At 46.7% G+C, this 20,094-nt stretch overlaps 2 protein-coding genes across 2 annotated transcripts in view; both read left to right on the top strand.

Annotated features, from left to right (window-relative positions):
* Positions 1–20,094, top strand: part of LOC136573216 (FYN-binding protein 1-like) — a 139,156-nt gene that overhangs the window by 649 nt on the left and 118,413 nt on the right. The window lies entirely within an intron of this gene.
* Positions 2,256–3,233, top strand: LOC136573606 (sericin-2-like). The gene has a single exon (XM_066574878.1). The coding sequence runs from the start codon at positions 2,256–2,258 to the stop codon at positions 3,231–3,233; it is 978 nt and encodes a 325-aa protein (XP_066430975.1).

Genomic DNA, 20,094 nt, shown 5'->3' with positions numbered 1-20,094 from the left:
TAAATCAATGTCCTCCAACGAGACGTCCATAGGGATAATCTTTAAATCAATGTCCTCCAACGAGACTTCCGTAGGGATAATCTATAAATCAATGTCCGCCAACGAGACGTCCGCAGGGATAATCTATAAATCAATGTCCGCCAACGAGACGTCCGCAGGTATAATCTATAAATCAATGTCCCCTAACGAGACGTCCGGAGGGATAATCTATAAATCAATGTCCTCCAATGAGATGCCGTAGGGATAATCTATAAATCAATGTCCACCAACGAGACGTCCGGAGGGATAATCTATAAATCAATGTCCACCAACGAGACGTCTGGAGGGATAATCATTAAATCAATGTCCTCCAACGAGACGTCCGGAGGGATAATCTATAAATCAATGTCCTCCAACGAGACGTCCGTAGGGATAATCTATAAATCAATGTCCACCAACGAGACGTCCGGAGGGATAATCCTCAAATCAATGTCCTCCAACGAGACGTCCGGAGGGATAATCCTCAAATCAATGTCCTCCAACGAGATGCCGTAGGGATAATCTATAAATCAATGTCCGCCAATGAGACGTCCGGAGGGATAATCTATAAATCAATGTCCGCCAACGAGACGTCCGTAGCGATAATCTATAAATCAATGTCCGCCAACGAGACGTCCGTAGGGATAATCTATAAATCAATGTCCTCCGAGACGTCCGGAGGGATAATCTATAAATCAATGTCCTCCAACGAGACGTCCGGAGGGATAATCCTCAAATCAATGTCCGCCAACGAGATGCCGTAGGGATAATTTATAAATCAATGTCCTCCAACAAGACGTCCGCAGGGATAATCTATAAATCAATGTCCGCCAACGAGACGTCCGGAGGGATAATCTATAAATCAATGTCCACCATCGAGACGTCCGCAGGTATAATCTATAAATCAATGTCCTCCAACGAGACGTCCAGAGGGATAATCTATAAATCTATGTCCGCCAACGAGATGCCGTAGGGATAATTTATAAATCAATGTCCTCCAACAAGACGTCCGCAGGGATAATCTATAAATCAATGTCCACCAACGAGACGTCCGTAGGGATAATCTATAAATCAATGTCCACCATCGAGACGTCCGCAGGTATAATCTATAAATCAATGTCCTCCAACGAGACGTCCAGAGGGATAATCTATAAATCTATGTCCGCCAACGAGATGCCGTAGGGATAATTTATAAATCAATGTCCCCTAACGAGACGTCCGCAGGGATAATCTATAAATCTATGTCCGCCAACGAGACGTCCGTAGGGATAATCTATAAATCAATGTCCTCCAACGAGATGCCGTAGGGATAATCTATAAATCAATGTCCGCCAATGAGACGTCCGGAGGGATAATCATTAAATCAATGTCCGCCAACGAGACGTCCGGAGGGATAATCTATAAATCAATGTCCGCCAACGAGACGCCCGCAGGGATAATCTATAAATCAATGTCCGCCAATGAGACGTCCGCAGGGATAATCATTAAATCATTGTCCTCCAACGAGACGTCCAGAGGGATAATCTATAAATCAATGTCCTCCAACGAGACGTCCAGAGGGATAATCTATAAATCTATGTCCGCCAACGAGACGTCCGTAGGGATAATCTATAAATCAATGTCCGCCAACGAGACGTCCGCAGGGATAATCTATAAATCAATGTCCTCCAACGAGACGTCCGGAGGGATAATCTATAAATCAATGTCCCCTAATGAGACGTCCGGAGGGATAATCTATAAATCAATGTCCGCCAATGAGACGTCCGTAGGGATAATCTATAAATCAATGTCCTCCGAGACGTCCGGAGGGATAATCTATAAATCAATGTCCGCCAACGAGACGTCCGGAGGGATAATCCTCAAATCAATGTCCGCCAACGAGACGTCCGCAGGGATAATCTATAAATCAATGTCCGCCAATGAGACGTCCGCAGGGATAATCATTAAATCAATGTCTGCCAACGAGACGTCCGGAGGGATAATCTATAAATCAATGTCCTCCGAGACGTCCGGAGGGATAATCATTAAATCAATGTCCTCCGAGACGTCCGTAGGGATAATCTATAAATCAATGTCCTCCAACGAGACGTCCGCAGGGATAATCCTCAAATCAATGTCCGCCAACGAGATGCCGTATGGATAATTTATAAATCAATGTCCCCTAACGAGACGTCCGGAGGGATAATCTATAAATCAATGTCCTCCAACGAGATGCCGTAGGGATAATCTATAAATCAATGTCCCCTAACGAGACGTCCGCAGGGATAATCTATAAATCAATGTCTGCCAATGAGACGTCCGCAGGGATAATCTATAAATCAATGTCCTCCGAGACGTCCGCAGGGATAATCTATAAATCAATGTCCACCAACGAGACGTCCGTCGGGATAATCTATAAATCAATGTCTGCCAATGAGACGTCCGCAGGGATAATCTATAAATCAATGTCCTCCGAGACGTCCGGAGGGATAATCATTAAATCAATGTCCTCCAACGAGACGTCCGGAGGGATAATCTATAAATCAATGTCCACCAACGAGACGTCCGTAGGGATAATCTATAAATCAATGTCTGCCAATGAGACGTCCGCAGGGATAATCTATAAATCAATGTCCTCCGAGACGTCCGGAGGGATAATCATTAAATCAATGTCCTCCAACGAGACGTCCGCAGGGATAATCTATAAATCAATGTCCGCCAACGAGACGTCCGCAGGGATAATCTATAAATCAATGTCCTCCAACGAGACGTCCGGAGGGATAATCTATAAATCAATGTCCCCTAATGAGACGTCCGGAGGGATAATCTATAAATCAATGTCCGCCAATGAGACGTCCGTAGGGATAATCTATAAATCAATGTCCTCCGAGACGTCCGGAGGGATAATCTATAAATCAATGTCCGCCAACGAGACGTCCGGAGGGATAATCCTCAAATCAATGTCCGCCAACGAGACGTCCGCAGGGATAATCTATAAATCAATGTCCGCCAATGAGACGTCCGCAGGGATAATCATTAAATCAATGTCTGCCAACGAGACGTCCGGAGGGATAATCTATAAATCAATGTCCTCCGAGACGTCCGGAGGGATAATCATTAAATCAATGTCCTCCGAGACGTCCGTAGGGATAATCTATAAATCAATGTCCTCCAACGAGACGTCCGCAGGGATAATCCTCAAATCAATGTCCGCCAACGAGATGCCGTATGGATAATTTATAAATCAATGTCCCCTAACGAGACGTCCGGAGGGATAATCTATAAATCAATGTCCTCCAACGAGATGCCGTAGGGATAATCTATAAATCAATGTCCCCTAACGAGACGTCCGCAGGGATAATCTATAAATCAATGTCTGCCAATGAGACGTCCGCAGGGATAATCTATAAATCAATGTCCTCCGAGACGTCCGCAGGGATAATCTATAAATCAATGTCCACCAACGAGACGTCCGTCGGGATAATCTATAAATCAATGTCTGCCAATGAGACGTCCGCAGGGATAATCTATAAATCAATGTCCTCCGAGACGTCCGGAGGGATAATCATTAAATCAATGTCCTCCAACGAGACGTCCGGAGGGATAATCTATAAATCAATGTCCACCAACGAGACGTCCGTAGGGATAATCTATAAATCAATGTCTGCCAATGAGACGTCCGCAGGGATAATCTATAAATCAATGTCCTCCGAGACGTCCGGAGGGATAATCATTAAATCAATGTCCTCCAACGAGACGTCCGCAGGGATAATCTATAAATCAATGTCCGCCAACGAGACGTCCGGAGGGATAATCTATAAATCAATGTCCGCCAACGAGATGCCGTAGGGATAATCTTTTCTGTAGGGATAATCTTTTCTGTTCTGCAAAAATTCTTACAGTATCTTGATTTGACTGACGAGGGGCCAGGAAGCAGAACTCCTGAGACTTGTCACTTCTTTTCCAAAATATTCTCCAAATAATGCCTCTTAAAAAAAAGTCTGCAGAGAATCTGTTCTGTGTGGACCTAAGCCCCATTTACACGGGACGATTATTGCTCGAAATCCCCTCAAATTATGTCTTTTGAGTGATAATCGTTGCGTGTAAATGCTGTCATCGTTTGCTCTTCAGACGAACGATGATTTTATGTTGAGTTTAAAATCCATCCTTTGGCTGGACAGCTGATAGCAGGGACCACATGCTGTGATTCTCCACAGGAGCCCTGATAACATTGTATTCAACTGCAGTCCCGTGGCAGATCAAAGGGGCTGTAAGCAGATAAGAGACCACCTGCTGTTATCTGCATACAGCTCAAGGAGGCTCATTTACATGCAAATAAAGCTAATAAGCTGCTAATGGGCATTAGTGCCCATCAGCAGCTTATGCAAAAAAAAAAAAAAAAAACGCTCAAACTCTCATTCTCCCTATCTTTTAAACTAATTTTGAGCAATCATCTTTGCGTGTAAATGGGGCTTTACTCTGTGGGTATGTTCGAATGTCTTCTTATGCAGATTTGATGCAGATTCAGTTGAATTACTTTAAATGGGAAATAAAATCCGTGTGCAGAAGATAAAGGAGTGATTGTCACTTCTTGAACTGGATCGGGAAATCTGCACATGGATTCCCCTTGATAAGGACTAAATCCCAGGGAAAATCTGTGGGTATACAAGTGCGTATCCACGGCTCATTTTTGGGTTTATGAGGCAGAATCCACGTGGTTTCACACAGTCATTTGAAAAAACATCACTGCGGTTTTCAATGCAATATTTTGAGCCAAAGCCAGATGTGGATCCGGACGGAGGAGAAGTAGAAGTCCATGTTGGCATTCTCCAGCAGCCTCTACTGAGCCCCGAGCCACCAGTCAGTGGGGAAAAAGAATAGCAATTCTTAACACAGATTTATGCCGTTGGTTGGGGCTATAGCCATATGCGGATCTGTAGGGAAACCCATGGCAGAACTCCAAGGCTCAGATCTGACACTTCACTGCAGCAAGCAAGGTTTCCTACAGATGTAGCAAAGTTTAACTTGACACTTAATGGCGTTGTCTTATGATGGGATTTACCTATCATGCAGACATCCCAGCCTGCGCACCACCACCCATTCACTTCAATGGGGCCGCCAGAAATAGCGGTCAGTCTATAGAAGTTGGTGGAGTGCACATGTGGCCACCCCGCTATCATTCACTCTAGTACAAGCTATGGCTAGGACTGTCGATAGACAACCCCTTTAATTGTCAAGTTAAACTTTGCTATATCTGTATGCCTGAAGGAAACCTTCTGCCTTGTTGACTGCATGTGAAGTGTTAAACCTGAGCCTTGGAGCTCTGCCATGGATCATTGGTAAAACAACCCTTATAGAAGCTCCTCCCAAATACTGGAAGGCAAAAGCACAAATAAAGGAAGTCCACAACAAAAGAGCATGCTGCCCCAGAAGGATCACCTGTGTGGGGGGGTGACCCCTCCTGTGCTCTCTATAGATAGGTGGGGGTCATGTTGTTTATGTACTTTACTGCTACCACCTGAACGTATTTGTGGGTTCACGCTCTGTTGCGGATATTACTGGAGACGTGAATATCATGATGATGTCTGATGGGGAATGCTGGCACTTTGTTGGAATGGCTCTGGAGGTTCCCAGCGTGTACGTGTGTTTGTAGGGGTCTGTTTTATATATATTAGCTTGTTACCCACCACTTTGTCCGCATGGAATTTTTGTATTTTTAAATTCTAATCTGTGTTTTGCTTCATATTGAAACATAAAAAGTTGAATTAGTGAAAGGAATGTAACTGCGATCTGCGCCGTTCTCTACGTTTTTGGTCTTGTCATCTTTTGCTAGGATATGAAGGTTTTGTGGGCCGCATACACGTGAGCCGCCACAACCAGCTGCCCATGAGAAGAACATGTTTTCTCTAGATGTAGACCCGCTACCTTAAGTGTTTGCCCTTCTGCCTTATTGATCGTCGTCACAAATGCTATTTTTAGAGGGAATTGCAACCTTTTGAATTGAAAAGGCAAATCCATCGTATTATCGGAATGCCTGGAATTACAGCACTTCCTCCTTCTGCTATTCCAGTCATTATAATGGCTCTTACAATATTTCGCCTCGGTGTGTAATTTGTAATTGTGTGCTGTTGCACAGTTTTGGCGTATCAAGATTACGCATTAATAGGACGGAGCACCAACGTTTACCCTCAGCTTATGGAGAGGCACTCCTGTCTATTCACAGGAGTGAAGGAACTCTACAGGGTCTGAGGTGTTCAGTGTCCAGAACATCATCCACCCACAGACACTCCACAACGTCTCCGTCTACTTGTGGAATTATTTTTCCATTCATCTGTCCTACAGATTCGTTAGTTGGTGCCTTTGCCCTTTGACACAACCATTCTTTTTTCCCCATGTTAGGTTGCAGTTGAGAAAAAATCTTGCGTATCAGAGCTGCACTGTGATTGGTTGGTATTTCTTATACTGCTGAGGTAACATGAAAGCTGTGCTGTGATTGGTTGCTATGGGCTACACAGATATTCTTTAAAATCTCAATCCACATTAATGTGTCTGTCACACAAGCTTTAAGTCAACTCCAATTGATATTTTTAACATTATTTTGTCCACGGTGGTCTCTTATCGGCAATCATGTTGAATAAACTGCGACACAGAACTTTTTCTTGGCCATTCAATAACTTTAAGATAACTGGTTGCAGCTCATTATCAGTGTTGGGTGAAAGATTGTGGCCACTTTTTTTTCTTGCGTTTTGTTAAAAGAAAGCCAAAAAATTGATCACACAGGCTTTTTTTGTTGGTATTTTTTTCAAATAGAGAAGGCACCCTAAAAAAGGCGCAGCGCGATTTATAAAAAAAATACTCAAAGAAGTATCAAAAGTGAGAGAACTGCAATAATGTAACGGCCCCAAAGAACTTACTGTAGCACGTATGGCTGGAGGCGTAGTTTTGTCAAGGTGACGCCAACACTCAGTCTGGACTCTCGGGGTTGTATGCCGAAGAAATAACAGAGCCGAGTCCAGCAATAGTTTAGAAATCTGGGAGTGTACAGATTTACTAACTTCGATATTTGAAATACAAATGGAATTTACAATTTTCCAGAATGGTACTTGAAACAGGTACACGAAGATGCAGAATTAGGCTTCTACCCACTAGTGTTTTTTTAATGCTGCGATATCGCCGGGTTTTTTTCAATGGGACTTTCTAATCTTAAAATCGCATCGCGCAAAAATCGCAAGTTTGTGCTTTTGCAATTTTTGTGTGATGCGATTTTAACATTAGAAAGTCCCATTGAAAAAAATGCAGCGATGTCGCAGCGTTAAAAAAAACCCACCAAAAAACGCTAGTGGGTAGAAGCCCTTAAGCAGGCAATTGAACACGATGCAAGATACAGTGATATTGACTTGATTAGGACCTGATTTGAACGCTCTCTCCTTTTCTCTCCTCTGAATTGTTTGTTGAGACAATTTCCCCACTGGCTGCTTTAGATGAAGGATTGATTTAGATTTTAGTGAAGAGTATATGAAGCAGAGGGACAAGTGGCTGAACCGCTAATCCTGGCTTTGAGTTCTCTGGGTAGCTATGACTCACTGTTTGATGAAGATGGACCTCAGAAAGGTTCTCCTTTCCTCCGCTGTGGGGTGCCAAGGGAACGGGTTTACACCTCGCTCGACCTTGAAAGAAAATGTGCTAAACTGCTGGCTTGCTCTGGTACTGGTAACTCCTCCTCTCCAAAATGACTGACGGCAACCTCTCCTCTCTCACTCCTGGCTGCATCTCCCCAACTGCTCACTGACTACTCCTTTTATCTCCTTTGTTTCTTGGACTCTTCCCACTCCTGCATAGGGACTTGTTTTGTGGCTTTACCGCCGTTGGACTGAACCTGACTGTCAGCCAATGAGATGCTCTCATGTGCTGCTCGCACGCTGTCTGAGGTTTTCCCATGGGGTATATATTGGTCCTATTGCTTTGGACGTCACCGCTCCTCTTTAGTTTTGGTCCTATTGCTTTGGACGTCACCGCTCCTCTTTAGTTTTGTTAGAATTGCTTTTATTATTATTTACCGGCTCGGGCGCCTTTTATGCGTTTACGTTCTAACGGACACTCATGCATATTGAATCTGGCACTTATTAGTTTTGTCGTTACTGTTGGTTACAACTCGCTTATTTCTGCGCACGGAATTGCTGCTGTAATAGAAACGGATACAAGATATCTGCTAATCTGTGGAAAGATACACTTTATATACAACACATTTATGTGCTAAGAAGAGGGTCTATAGATGCACTTACACAGAGCCTATAGATAAAGGTATACGAGCACCAGATATAGAAGAACCCGGAAAGAAACTAGTTAATCTGGGATATGGTATTCTTCTTCTTTAGGGCACTGATGTGCATGGATCTAGAGACAAGACCAGTAGGAGCCGCAGCGGCCCGCTCACTCCCTGCCTTCACACTATAATAGGGCTCCTATGGGCTCCATCGCAGGTTGATGTCTGGATCGCCAGGAAACTACAACCAAATAGGAACCTTAGACTTTAATTGTTCAAATGCAGACCAATAAATCCGCAATTTGTGCCGGGGGGACGGAACAAAATGGGCATCACCCTAAACCAAGTGCTCAGGAAAGACCATGCATGAGAAAAAGCAACAAAACAGGCAAAAACTGCAACCCAAAAGAAAACTGCTATATTCTGTATTAACACACCATAAAACTGACATTAAAAACATTTAACAACAAGAAACCGAAACTGCCCACCCAATATGGGGCAGAGAGAGCTGTGCAATGAGCACGAGCCCTCCGAAAACAATATTATATATATAGGGGGAGAGGTGAAGTGTGGGACGGAAGGTACATATCACGGAGACTACTAACATCCGTGATATAGACCCGGTCCATCCCTCACTCCAGTACGGAGTCCCACCTGAGCAGGACAGGTGAGGGGTATAAATGGGTGCAGGCTGCAGTGTGAAGGGGGAGTTCAGAGCTGCTCGGTGTGGGAGACACAAGCTGCAAGGGAGCGGAACTGCAGACACCCCAACACACCGCAACAGAGGAGTGCTGGGCCTGCGCCACCCTAATTTAAGGACTTTTGTGTTTCACTCTGCTGGCCGGTTGGCTGGAGGTGACCAGTGTCTGTATGTTATGTCCAGCAAGTATATAAAGAGAAACCCGGATAGAACTCTGGTTGTGGCCTGAAGGGTTTCCCCCTGCGCTGTCACACACACACATATATATATATATATAAAATGAAGACTTTCCCCAATAATGACCATCCATAGCATAAAGTGCAAATAACAGCGAGGTATAAAGATCACAACAACATGCAGCAGGGAGAGGAGAACTGAAACCTCCCCGACGGATCACTGAGGAAGCCGACTACAGCCAGAAGCGTGGCGGTTTTCTTCCCTGTGCTAGCTTTGATTATTATCTCCTCTCTCTGGCATCAGCCCGGCCCTTATCATGGGGTTTGGCCAAGGTTTAGTAGATTACTTTAAAAAATGGCAGAAAAGACTTCTGCATAATTGAAAAACGAAAGAAAAGTGAGAAAAAAAAACATGCAAGAATATTTATGTAGCATTCAATTTATTTAGAAAACTTTATTTCTAAAAAGGGGATTTATTTGTAAAATTGGGCAAAAAGGAGAATTGTTTCTAAAAGAGAGAAAAGGGGTCATTTTTGGTAAGAATGGGCATTATTTGTAAAATGAGGCAAAGGGATGGTATAAGTAAATAGGAGGGGGCATTCTTACTGAGTGGAGGCAGAATGGGGTATGAAGAAGGCATTCGAGCCAAGTGGAACCACTTATTTGTAAGGGTCATTAGAAGCAGCACTTACTGTGTCTGGTTTTGCAGGTGGTGTGAACATCCCTTTGGTGATAATGATGTATGTCGGGTCGGCATAGTGGATGTAAAAGGTTTGTCATCATGTTATTCAAATTAAATGGGCTACTGTAACAAGGGGGCGCTCTCTACATCTAGAAGAGAGAAGGTTTCTACAATGCAGAAGGGGGTTCTTTACTGTAAGAGCAGTGAGACTATGGAACTCTCTGCCTGAGGATGTGGGGATGGCGAATTTGATAAATGTTTAACAGGGGCCTGGACGCCTTTCTTGAGTGATACAATAATACATGTTATATAGCTTTGATCAGATGTCTCCTACCCCAAAGTGACATCTGATTGCTTTACTTGCTGTATTTTTACGATTAATGGATGATACTGACAATTCCCTAATCCTCTTAAGGTTTTTTATACATGGTTTTTTTTTTTTTATCCCAAAACTCCACTGCAGCTTTTTGGCTTCTTTGAGGCTCTTCATTTGTTCTCCCTGGATGCTCCATCTAGTATAAGGATTAATCTACGCAAACCAGGTGCTACGTCTGCAAATGATGTGCTGCACCTGCGGTTATGCACAATAATAGCCCAAAGTGCAGCAACTGAAGCAAACAATAGAAAATAAACAGGGAAGTCTTTCCCTAAGTACGTGACAATAAGGGAGAGAGACCTGCCTAGCATGGCAGACGGATCGCTTCGATAGATGCGGACCTGCACTCGTTCCTGGAACCTAAGTAACCCTACTTGGACAACAAAATAAAGAACAAGAAAAACCACCAAAGGAAAACAAAAAGGCAAACAGCACTCAGCTGGTAATGAAGCCCCAACACACAAAGCCGTCTTCTGTTAAGTCACAGTGGAGACCACGCTGTCCACGGGAGCCACTAACTGCCAGCTCATACAGCAAGCAACTGACAATACCCAGCACCCTAGCTCAGTATCAACCAAGGTAAATACCCAGCTAATTATCCACAGATGTGACGACATGACGTCACACCTACTGAGCTAGAAGGTGCAGAACCATATCTAAAACCCGCACCGGACTTTGTCAATCCGGCCGCGATCTCAGCACTGCTGCAACAGTACCTCTCCTTCTAGAAGGGGCCCCAGGACCCTTAGGACCAAGTCGCTTAGGATTCAGCCTGTAAAAATATTTAACTAGTCGGTCCGCACGGACGTCTGCTGCCAGTACCCATGGCCTCTCCTCAGGACCATAGCCATGCCACCACACAAAATGCTGGAGAGATCTCCTAACTAGGCGAGAGTCCACGATGTGTCCTACCTCAACATTAACATCTCCATCAACCACAACCTGAATCGGCGGAGATGAACCATTACCTGAGTCCACAAACTTATTCAACATAGATTTATGAAACACGTCATTGGACTAAAAATCTCCTAACAAAAAGACACCGGATTAATTCTTTCCATGATTTTGAATGGACCGACGAATCCTGGACCCAACCTGAATGACCGTTGTTTGACAGCCAAACTAAGTCCCCCCCCCCCCCCCCATGAAACTAGTCCCCTCCGAATGTCTGTTATCCGTGACCAGCTTAAAATGTTTAGGCGACGTCCCTGTAAAATCCAGCAGTCTATTGTTTAGCGCCAATTCAGGCAAAGGCGTCAATCTCCCAGCAGGAGAATTCCGAGGTGAATTAGTCTTGGCACAAACCTCACAGGATGCGACAAAGCTGAATACATCCCGTTGCAAAGATGGCCACTAAAACCTTCTTGTGAGTAACTTGCGGGTATTATTGATTCCCGGATGTCCATCCAACACGGAATTGTGTACTTCAGACAGTACCTGCAGCCTCAAATGGACAGGAACAAACAGCTTTCCCACCGGCAAAGCTGCCAGAGCCAAGTCCTGCACCTTATGGACCTGTTCCTCCAACCCCAGGAAAACCACTGATACTACTACCCCCTCCGAAAGGAAATTCATTTGAAACTATGAAAATGAAGCTCCTAGAAACAGCATCAGCCTTAGCGCTTTTACTGCCCAGTCTACATGTAACAAGAAAGACAAAACGCAAAAAAAACAACAACCACCGCGCCCGTCTCAAGGCACGGGATACCCCACCAAAAGGTCCATAATCTTATCCGCTATGCCGCAATAAAACTGACTCCGCAACGCCAGGTCGTTCCAATTAGTCTTAGTCGACCAGTGGCAAAATTCGGCGCAGAACTCCTCAATAGTAGAATCCCCCTGACACAAGCTTCTGAGCCTCCCCTCTACCAGTAAGACCCTATCAGGGTCTTCATAGATTAAGCCTAAAGCCTCAAAAAACTGATCCAGAGAGGACAAAGCTTCAGAGGAGGGGAGCAAGGAAACGCCCATGCCTGGGGGCACCCTGCAACCTGGAAATAATGATTCCCACCCTCTGGAGCTCGTTGCCTGAGGACAGGGGTGTAGGCTGGAATAAAGTTTGAAGGACTCTTTGAAACAAAAAAAATTTAACCTATCTCCAGAAGAACAATCTGGAAGATCGCTCTTAGGCTCCTTAATATAAGCCTCCCAGACGGGCTGCTGCGGTTGGATCTCAGCAACCTCCAATGCCAGCGCCTTCGGCTGACTAGATAACGCCTCAATGGGATTCATCTTAACACAGGTAAACAATATCCCATTGAGTAAGTATGGCTGTAAATGCTGTTACATCTGCACAGGATGGGCTGGACCTGCACCTGCGGAGATGCACAAAGATAGCCCAAAGGGTGACAGCCCCAAGCAACACTAAATAAATAAACGGGGACTGATCGCATTGATAGATGCGGACCTGCACTCGTTCCTGCGACCGAAGTAACCCTACTTGGCCAACAAAATAAAGGACAAGAAAAGCCACCAAAGGAAAACAAAACGACACACAGTACTTAGGTGGTAGTAAAGCTGCAACACACGGAGCCATCCTCTGTTACGTCACAGCGGAGACCACGCTGTCCACGGGAGCCACTAACTGCCAGCTCAGACAGCAAGCAACTGACAATACCCAGCACCCTAGCTCAGTATCAGCCCAGGTAAATACCCACAGATGTGACTACATGACGTCACACCTACTGAGCTAGACGGTGCAGAATCAAGTCTAAAACCCGCACAGCGGGTCAATCCGGCAGTGATCTCAGCACTGCTGCAACAGCAGGACTACAGGTGTGACACCTAGTCCATCGGGCCTAGGTGTTCACACTGAGTCCATCTATACTGTTACGATCGTGTGGGCAACCTAAGCACGGAGCCCACACGATCGCACCCTAAAAAGGGAAATGTAATGGACGCACACTGGTATCACCAGGGTCACACAGGATTCACACAGGTTTCAGGCAACTGACCCTGTACTAAGGAGGAATGAGAGTGGCCCTACCTAAGCGGGGACATTGCCCCAATAAGGGCAGCCCAGCGGTCTTCGGATCTGGGCCCTAGCTGATCCTAGGAGCCACGCACTAGAACAGGATGCATTCACATGCCACATGACAGACCCAGAATACACTGCATACAACATGCAACCACTAGTAACAGATTGGAAGCTGAATATAAATATCAGGTATTAGTTGACATGTTGTACAATATGTGGAAGCTAGCAGGCTAATTCATGGCTCCTGGTTATACTGCTAGTCCCTACACTAACCAGGAGTCCAGCAGAACCGGACACCGTTCACACCGCACGCTGCAACAGGACAGGACACAGATAGCAGGACACACAGCAAGCTAACACAAGACTGACAGAATTTAAACGTACAAACGGACATGAACCAGATCACACTGCAAACCTCACCAGACAAGCATTCATGACTGCTCACCTGAGGGGCCATACAGACTGACCAGGAGCTGAGTTTATATGTGAGCACAGATCCAGGGGATTGGCTAGCAGAAAGTACCACACCCAGCCAGCTCAATCATTAACCCTGAGAGTGCTGTGCTGCTGGAATCACCATAGTACAACATATCTCAGCAGCACACGTAACAGTATCTCCCCTTTAAAAAAGGGGGCCTCTGGACCCTTTAAGCATAACCAAAAAAAATTATGCAACTCCTCCAAACCGCGCACGTGTACAGGATTTATCTAAAAAGGACCTGACACGAAGGCAAGGATGGCAAAATGGGAGAGAGTAAGGAAATTACTAAGCAGGACCGCTGCGCCTTATACAAAAGGCCACCGAACAGTAGCCTGCATAGAATATGCAATATCCAGAGGGAAAGATGGCTACCCTGCCTACTGACATAGCGTGAACAGGACTTATCACTACGGGCCTGATGCGGACACCAGCCAGTCAGCAGGAGAAGGAAGTACACCCTGGTACCTCCCGCATGGGGGTCTACAACAAATTACGTCCGCGGGGCGCACCTTGCCACAAAACGGACACCGGAACAGGAATACAGACTGAGATGGAACTCAGACACAACATGCATGCCACCAAAGTTGTATGGAGCCACCACACCCACCGTACAAGGGGAAGGACCGCCAGAACACCTATCTGGCCTAAGGAAAATCGTGGCCGGCGTCACCAGCTCGCACCACGCACACAAAAATCAGATGTTCGGAGGCCGCACCTGCCAAGGGAAAGGAGAAACCTGCGAGTGGCTACACTTGCACGGTCACCGTACCGCACCTACTGAGTGCACCACCCCAGAATGCCAGGAAGGGAAGGAACAGCAGGTGTCCAAACCATCTGCGGGGAAATACGGGGAAACTTGCTCCAACAACCGCATGCAACAGACACTACAACACAAAGTGTCTACCATACATATGAACACCAACATCCTCAGAACATGACTGTCCACACCTGATGTCTGGCCACCAGCACAGACACTGGACTAGTCACTGTTCACACACAACATTTAATGCATATAACATACAACATACTCCACACCTGAACATAATGCACCCCCTTTTGTAAGTGGGAGGGGCATTATGTTACGATCGTGTGGGCAGGCAAAGCACGGGACCCACATGATCGTGACCAAAGGGGACGCACACGGGATACATGCAACTGGCCCTGTGCTAACGGGAGGTAGACATGGCCCTACCTAAGCGGGGACATTGCCCCAATAAGGGCAGCCCAGCGGTCTTCAGATCTGGGCCCTAGCTGATCCTAGGAGCCACGCACCAGAACAGGATGCATTCACATGCCACATGACAGACCCAGAATACACTGCACACAACATGCAACCACTAGTAACAGATTGGAAGCTGAATATAAATATCAGGTATTAGTTGACATGTTGTACAATATGTGGAAGCTAGCAGGCTAATTCATGGCTCCTGGTTATACTGCTAGTCCCTACACTAACCAGGAGTCCAGCAGAACCGGACACCGTTCACACCGCACGCTGCAACAGGACAGGACACAGATAGCAGGTCACACAGCAAACTGACAGAATTCAAACGGACAAACGGACATGAACCAAGTCACACTGCAAACCTCACCAGACAAGCATTCATGACTACTAACCTGAGGGGCCATACAGACTGACCAGGAGCTGGGTTTATATGTGAGCACAGATCCAGGGGATTGGCTAGCAGAAAGTACCACACCCAGCCAGCTCAATCAGTAACCCTGAGAGTGCTGTGCTGCTGGAATCACCATAGTACAACATGTCTCAGCAGCACACGTAACATATACATTTCAAAAATTGTTGTTTTTAACATCCCACCATTGTGAGGCGCTTTCCAATTCCAAAATTTTAGTAAGTTCGGCCAAGATAAACTGTCCGAGGATCGGCAGCGGTGCACACAATCTCCTTAGATTCTCCCTGATTACTCAGCACTTCTGCTGTGTCAATGGTGCCAAAAAGCACAGTATCCACCCCTGGGGGGTCTTCCCATCCTGCGCGGAGTTGAGTGGGCAAGGGTCAGCTCAAACTGTCTGCACTGCTATATCTTCCTTTAAAAACATCTATTTGTGCTTTTTTATTTTATTAAATGCTTATTGTCCACTTTATTGTGGCTGTAGGTGGCCAACAGGCTGACGTGACATACGGTCCACTCTCATCCATCCGCCCTCAGTGGGGGTGACTGGAGATACTTTTGCTTATCACAAAGTTGCTGCACTGCTTGTCCAGGTTTTTCACTGGATCCCTGGGGAGACTCACTCCACGCTGCACCTCGGACCACGCTCCTTCCTCAGACTCGGGGATGGGGGTATAGATAGCTTTCCCTTAACAAGCTGTCTGCACTTGTGCCCCCCTTACTGAAGATTCGGCAACTACACAAGGGGTTTCATAAAGTCCTGTGGTCTGCCAGCAGCATATGGCTGAGGGACCCTAACTGAGGCTGTTCTATCCCCCCATATTACACTCTGATCCTCCAGTCACAACTCCAATACAAAGAGGATATTAAATGATTGGAAACCATCAGAACACGGAAAGACACTCAAAACACAGAATTCTTCTACCCGATTTTCCCAGAGCAAGAATACTTAGTAGTAACAACTCTGGGCCACCTTCCAATCCGCCACTTGAGCTGGCGCTGCCAGGGTCTCGCTCTCCTCTGCACCCTCCTGTCTCTCGGAATGCAGATCTCAGATGAAGGGTTTGACCTTCTGGAGAAACAGACAAGTGGCATCTTCTCCCTGTGTTTGCCCCACCCCATCAGCCTGTTGGCCTGCAGGAGGCGCCGGCGAGTGCTGGAGACTTCCTTCTCCTGCTCTCCACATCCATTGTTGGGTCCGGGCAGCGACGCTCCTGGGATGTCGCCGAGGTGGCTGCTGCCTATTGGGTGGTTTTCTATGGATTATATTATGGCTTTTTGAAGAAGTCCAGCACTTAAACTTTCTGGCAGTTAAAGGGTGTGATGACGTGAGGACCTTTAAGGCCGGTCTGTGCCTGTAGCGGGTCTTACGAGGCTAGCAATAGACGGCAATATAGAAGGCAACAGTAAAAAAAGGTTCAGTACATTTAATAAAATAAAAAAGATGCGCAGAAATGTTTTTAATGGGAGATATGGCCGTGCAGGTGGCGCAACGTGGAAAAAATGGAACCTACCTGGATGTGAGCGAACCGAGAGCTCGGCTTCATCCTCAAAACCCATAGGCATCAATAGGGAAAAAAACAACAGAACTTCCATTATAATTCAGTGTCTCTGCTCTAAAAACGGAAGAGAGTCAGAAAGCCTGAACGCAGGTGTGAACGAGCCCCCAGACGTCTCACCAATATAGGAACATGTGATCGAACAGAACAGAATGCATATACAATCAGGGCGCCCGCCTGACCGCCCAATCCACCCTTTTAGGCCGATCAGGGATCTGGATGACATGACTGGCGCTGCTGCTGAGGGATCGGCATAAACTAGGAGCAGCGCAGATCCCTACAGTGTCAGTCAGCAGACCTACGGCTGTCCTGGCATGTGCTGCCGTAACACCCTTGCATGGAGTCGCTGCGCGCTGCCGGACGGCAGAAATGCTAAACTGTATCCTATGTTTATTGCAATATTGGTTCCCAAAATAAATCTGGTGTGGAAATGACCCGAGTGTCAGTGAGAGGAAGCGAGCCGGAGCTGCGCCTCCTCACCGGATAGTCCGGGGAATGAAAACGACGATTGGCTTCGGTAAGGGAACTGAAACTGAGCAACGCTGCAATGTATACCTCCTGCACACGCTCAGCCGGGTCCGACACGCTGCTGCACTCATCGGCTTCTAATAAATGAGAATATGAGTCCCTGCACGTTCAGAAAACGTCGTCCAGTCATGGAAATGTTAAAAATATTGATCAGTGGGGGTCCCGCTGCTGGGACCACCGCTGATCGCTAGAATGAGGGCGCTGCAGCACTCACCTGAGCGCTCCTTCCCCTGGGCTGTCTTCACTTGATCTCACATGCTTCCAGCAGCTGAAGACGTTGTCCTAAAGATCTATGTGGCCAAACGAGTGTAGACAGCAAAGCGGGACGGCGCTGCGGCCCCTGCATTCTAGCAATCAGCAGCGGGACCCCCAATGAGCAATATTTTTACCATATCTCCAAGACTGGCAAAAGTTTTCTGAAAGTGCAGGGACTCTGCACAAATGTAGCCAAACTCCTTGGCCGGTGTGACCTGCGTATACTGAGATTGTCGGAAACGGCCTCTCATAGTCAGGGCTCCTCCACGCTAGCCAGAAAAAGCGCACAGTTTTCTTGCGATGTGCGAGTGAGTGAAGGCGCAGGACTATGAAGTCAATGATTTGCAATGCTTTCATTCTCACTTGCGATGTTTTACTCCTGCGATGCTGCATGAAAACAAAATCACAGCAGTGCCAAAGCACTCAAAATCGCAGCAGGCTCTATTTTGCGGTGGATAATAATAATAATCTTTATTTGTATGGCGCCAACATATCCCGCAGCGCTTACATAGACAGGGGAATACAGAAAGACAGAAGGACAAACATTACAGAACCACGGTTACATAGTAATCAGCTGATGGAAACAGTAGGGGTGAGGGTCCTGCTCCAACGAGCTTACATACTATAAGTAATGGGGTGATACAGAAGGTAAAGGGGCTGGAGATGTGCACGGTATGGCGAGGTGGAGATGTGCACGGTATGGTGGGGTGGAGATGTGCACGGTATGGGGGGGTGGAGATGGGCAGGGTATGGGGGGCTGGAGATGGGCACGGTATGGGGGGGTGGAGATGTGCACGGTATGGTGAGGTGGAGATGTGCACGGTATGGGGAGGTGGAGATGTGTACGGTATGGTGGGGTGGAGATGTGTACGGTATGGCGGGGTGGAGATGTGCACGGTATGGCGGGGTGGAGAGTGAGGGATGCTATACACATAGACAATGGTCAGACATTTAGCCGTGTGACGGCAGAAACAGTATGACTGCAGGAGCGGTTTATGATGGCTAGCAGGGATTGCAGTCGGTAGGTCAGGGAGCATGTTATCAGGCGGAGTACAGAGGGGTTTGTTTAGGGAATGCGGTATGCCTCCCTCAAGAGGTACATTTTTAGAGCACACCTGAAGTCTTGTGAGTCCTGGATTGCTCGGATAGCTTTTGCTAGAGGACTGGTGCTGCTCTGGAGAAGTCTTGGAGGCGAGAATGAGGTTCAAATTAAGGGGGCGCACAGTCTAGTTTCGTTAGCAGAGCGGAGAGCCCGGGCTGGGTGATGGATTGAGATGAGGGAGGCAATATAGGGGGGCGCTGCACTGTGGAGGGCTTTGTGGATGAAGGTAGTCAGTTTAAATTGAATTCTGTATGTAACGGGCAGCCAGTGCAGTGACTGGCACAGGGCAGAGGCATCCGAGTAGCGGCTGGACAGGAAGATGAGCCTGGATTCCATGCAGGCGGGCCCTTCTGGAATCATCATTGTGGAAAGGCTGCAGGATCCGTGTCATTGCCTAGTGACGACATGGCATAATCTGTACTTCGCATGTGCGTCGGCTGACACATCTTCAGTCAGGGGTGTAGCTCAAGGCTCATGGGCCCGGGTGCAAAAATTTATCTTGGGCCCCCCCAACCTCTCTTAACCCCTTAACACAGAGGTGTAACTTGAAGCTCCCGGGCCCCAATGCAAAACCTGTAACGGGGCCCCCAACTATAATGCTGTATTTAAGGCACTGGGCTCCTTATATGGAGAAAAGAGGCCTTATGGGCCCCCTAAGGCTCCTGGGCCCCGGTGCAACCGCATCCTCTGCACCCCCTATAGTTACGCCAATGTCCACAGTACAGATAAAGAGGACTGCAGACAGATACTGCATGTGGAATCCGACCCGTCCGTGTGCAGGCGGTCTAGCATGTGGCCAAGGGTAGTTAGCGGATTCCGCACTCCTAAGCAGGCTGTTCTATGCTATTACAATAACTCCCATAGAAGTGAATGGTGGTTACAGGAACATCGTAAGCTCAAAAACCTGCACTATTCCTCACATATCACTGTCCCTCCTATAGAAGTCACTGAAGCGGTGTAGCACAGCCGGCTTAGAGATTTTCATCCTCACAGCAAAAGCGAACAGTTGGCATTGCCATAACTGCCCAAGATGGGATAGTCAGATTAAAGGGGTTGTCCCAGATAAAATGTGTGAAAAACATAATAAAGAGCGCCTATGATCCTCCCTACAAGTCCCCGAGTCTCCTTGCTCCGGGTCTCTTCAGTATTGCAGCCAATGATCGAATTGAAGCAAAGTTTGGTTTTTCAAAATCGCTGAAAAACGATGTATTTTGCCATATTTTGTCAGTATTCATGGTAAGAAACTCGGGTTGACCGCAAAGTGTAAATGCAGAATGAAAGTTAGATAGCGGCTTCCATGCCTGAGTCAGTAACATAAAGCAAGCAGATTACAGAATGTATCATGCGGCCGTCATGGGAGATCG

Source organism: Eleutherodactylus coqui, chromosome 7, assembly GCF_035609145.1.
Source record: "Eleutherodactylus coqui strain aEleCoq1 chromosome 7, aEleCoq1.hap1, whole genome shotgun sequence".
In the NCBI taxonomy this organism is placed as follows: Eukaryota; Metazoa; Chordata; class Amphibia; order Anura; family Eleutherodactylidae; genus Eleutherodactylus; species Eleutherodactylus coqui.
Note: the sequence above shows the minus strand (reverse complement) of the source record. Positions and strands in the feature narration are given on the sequence as shown.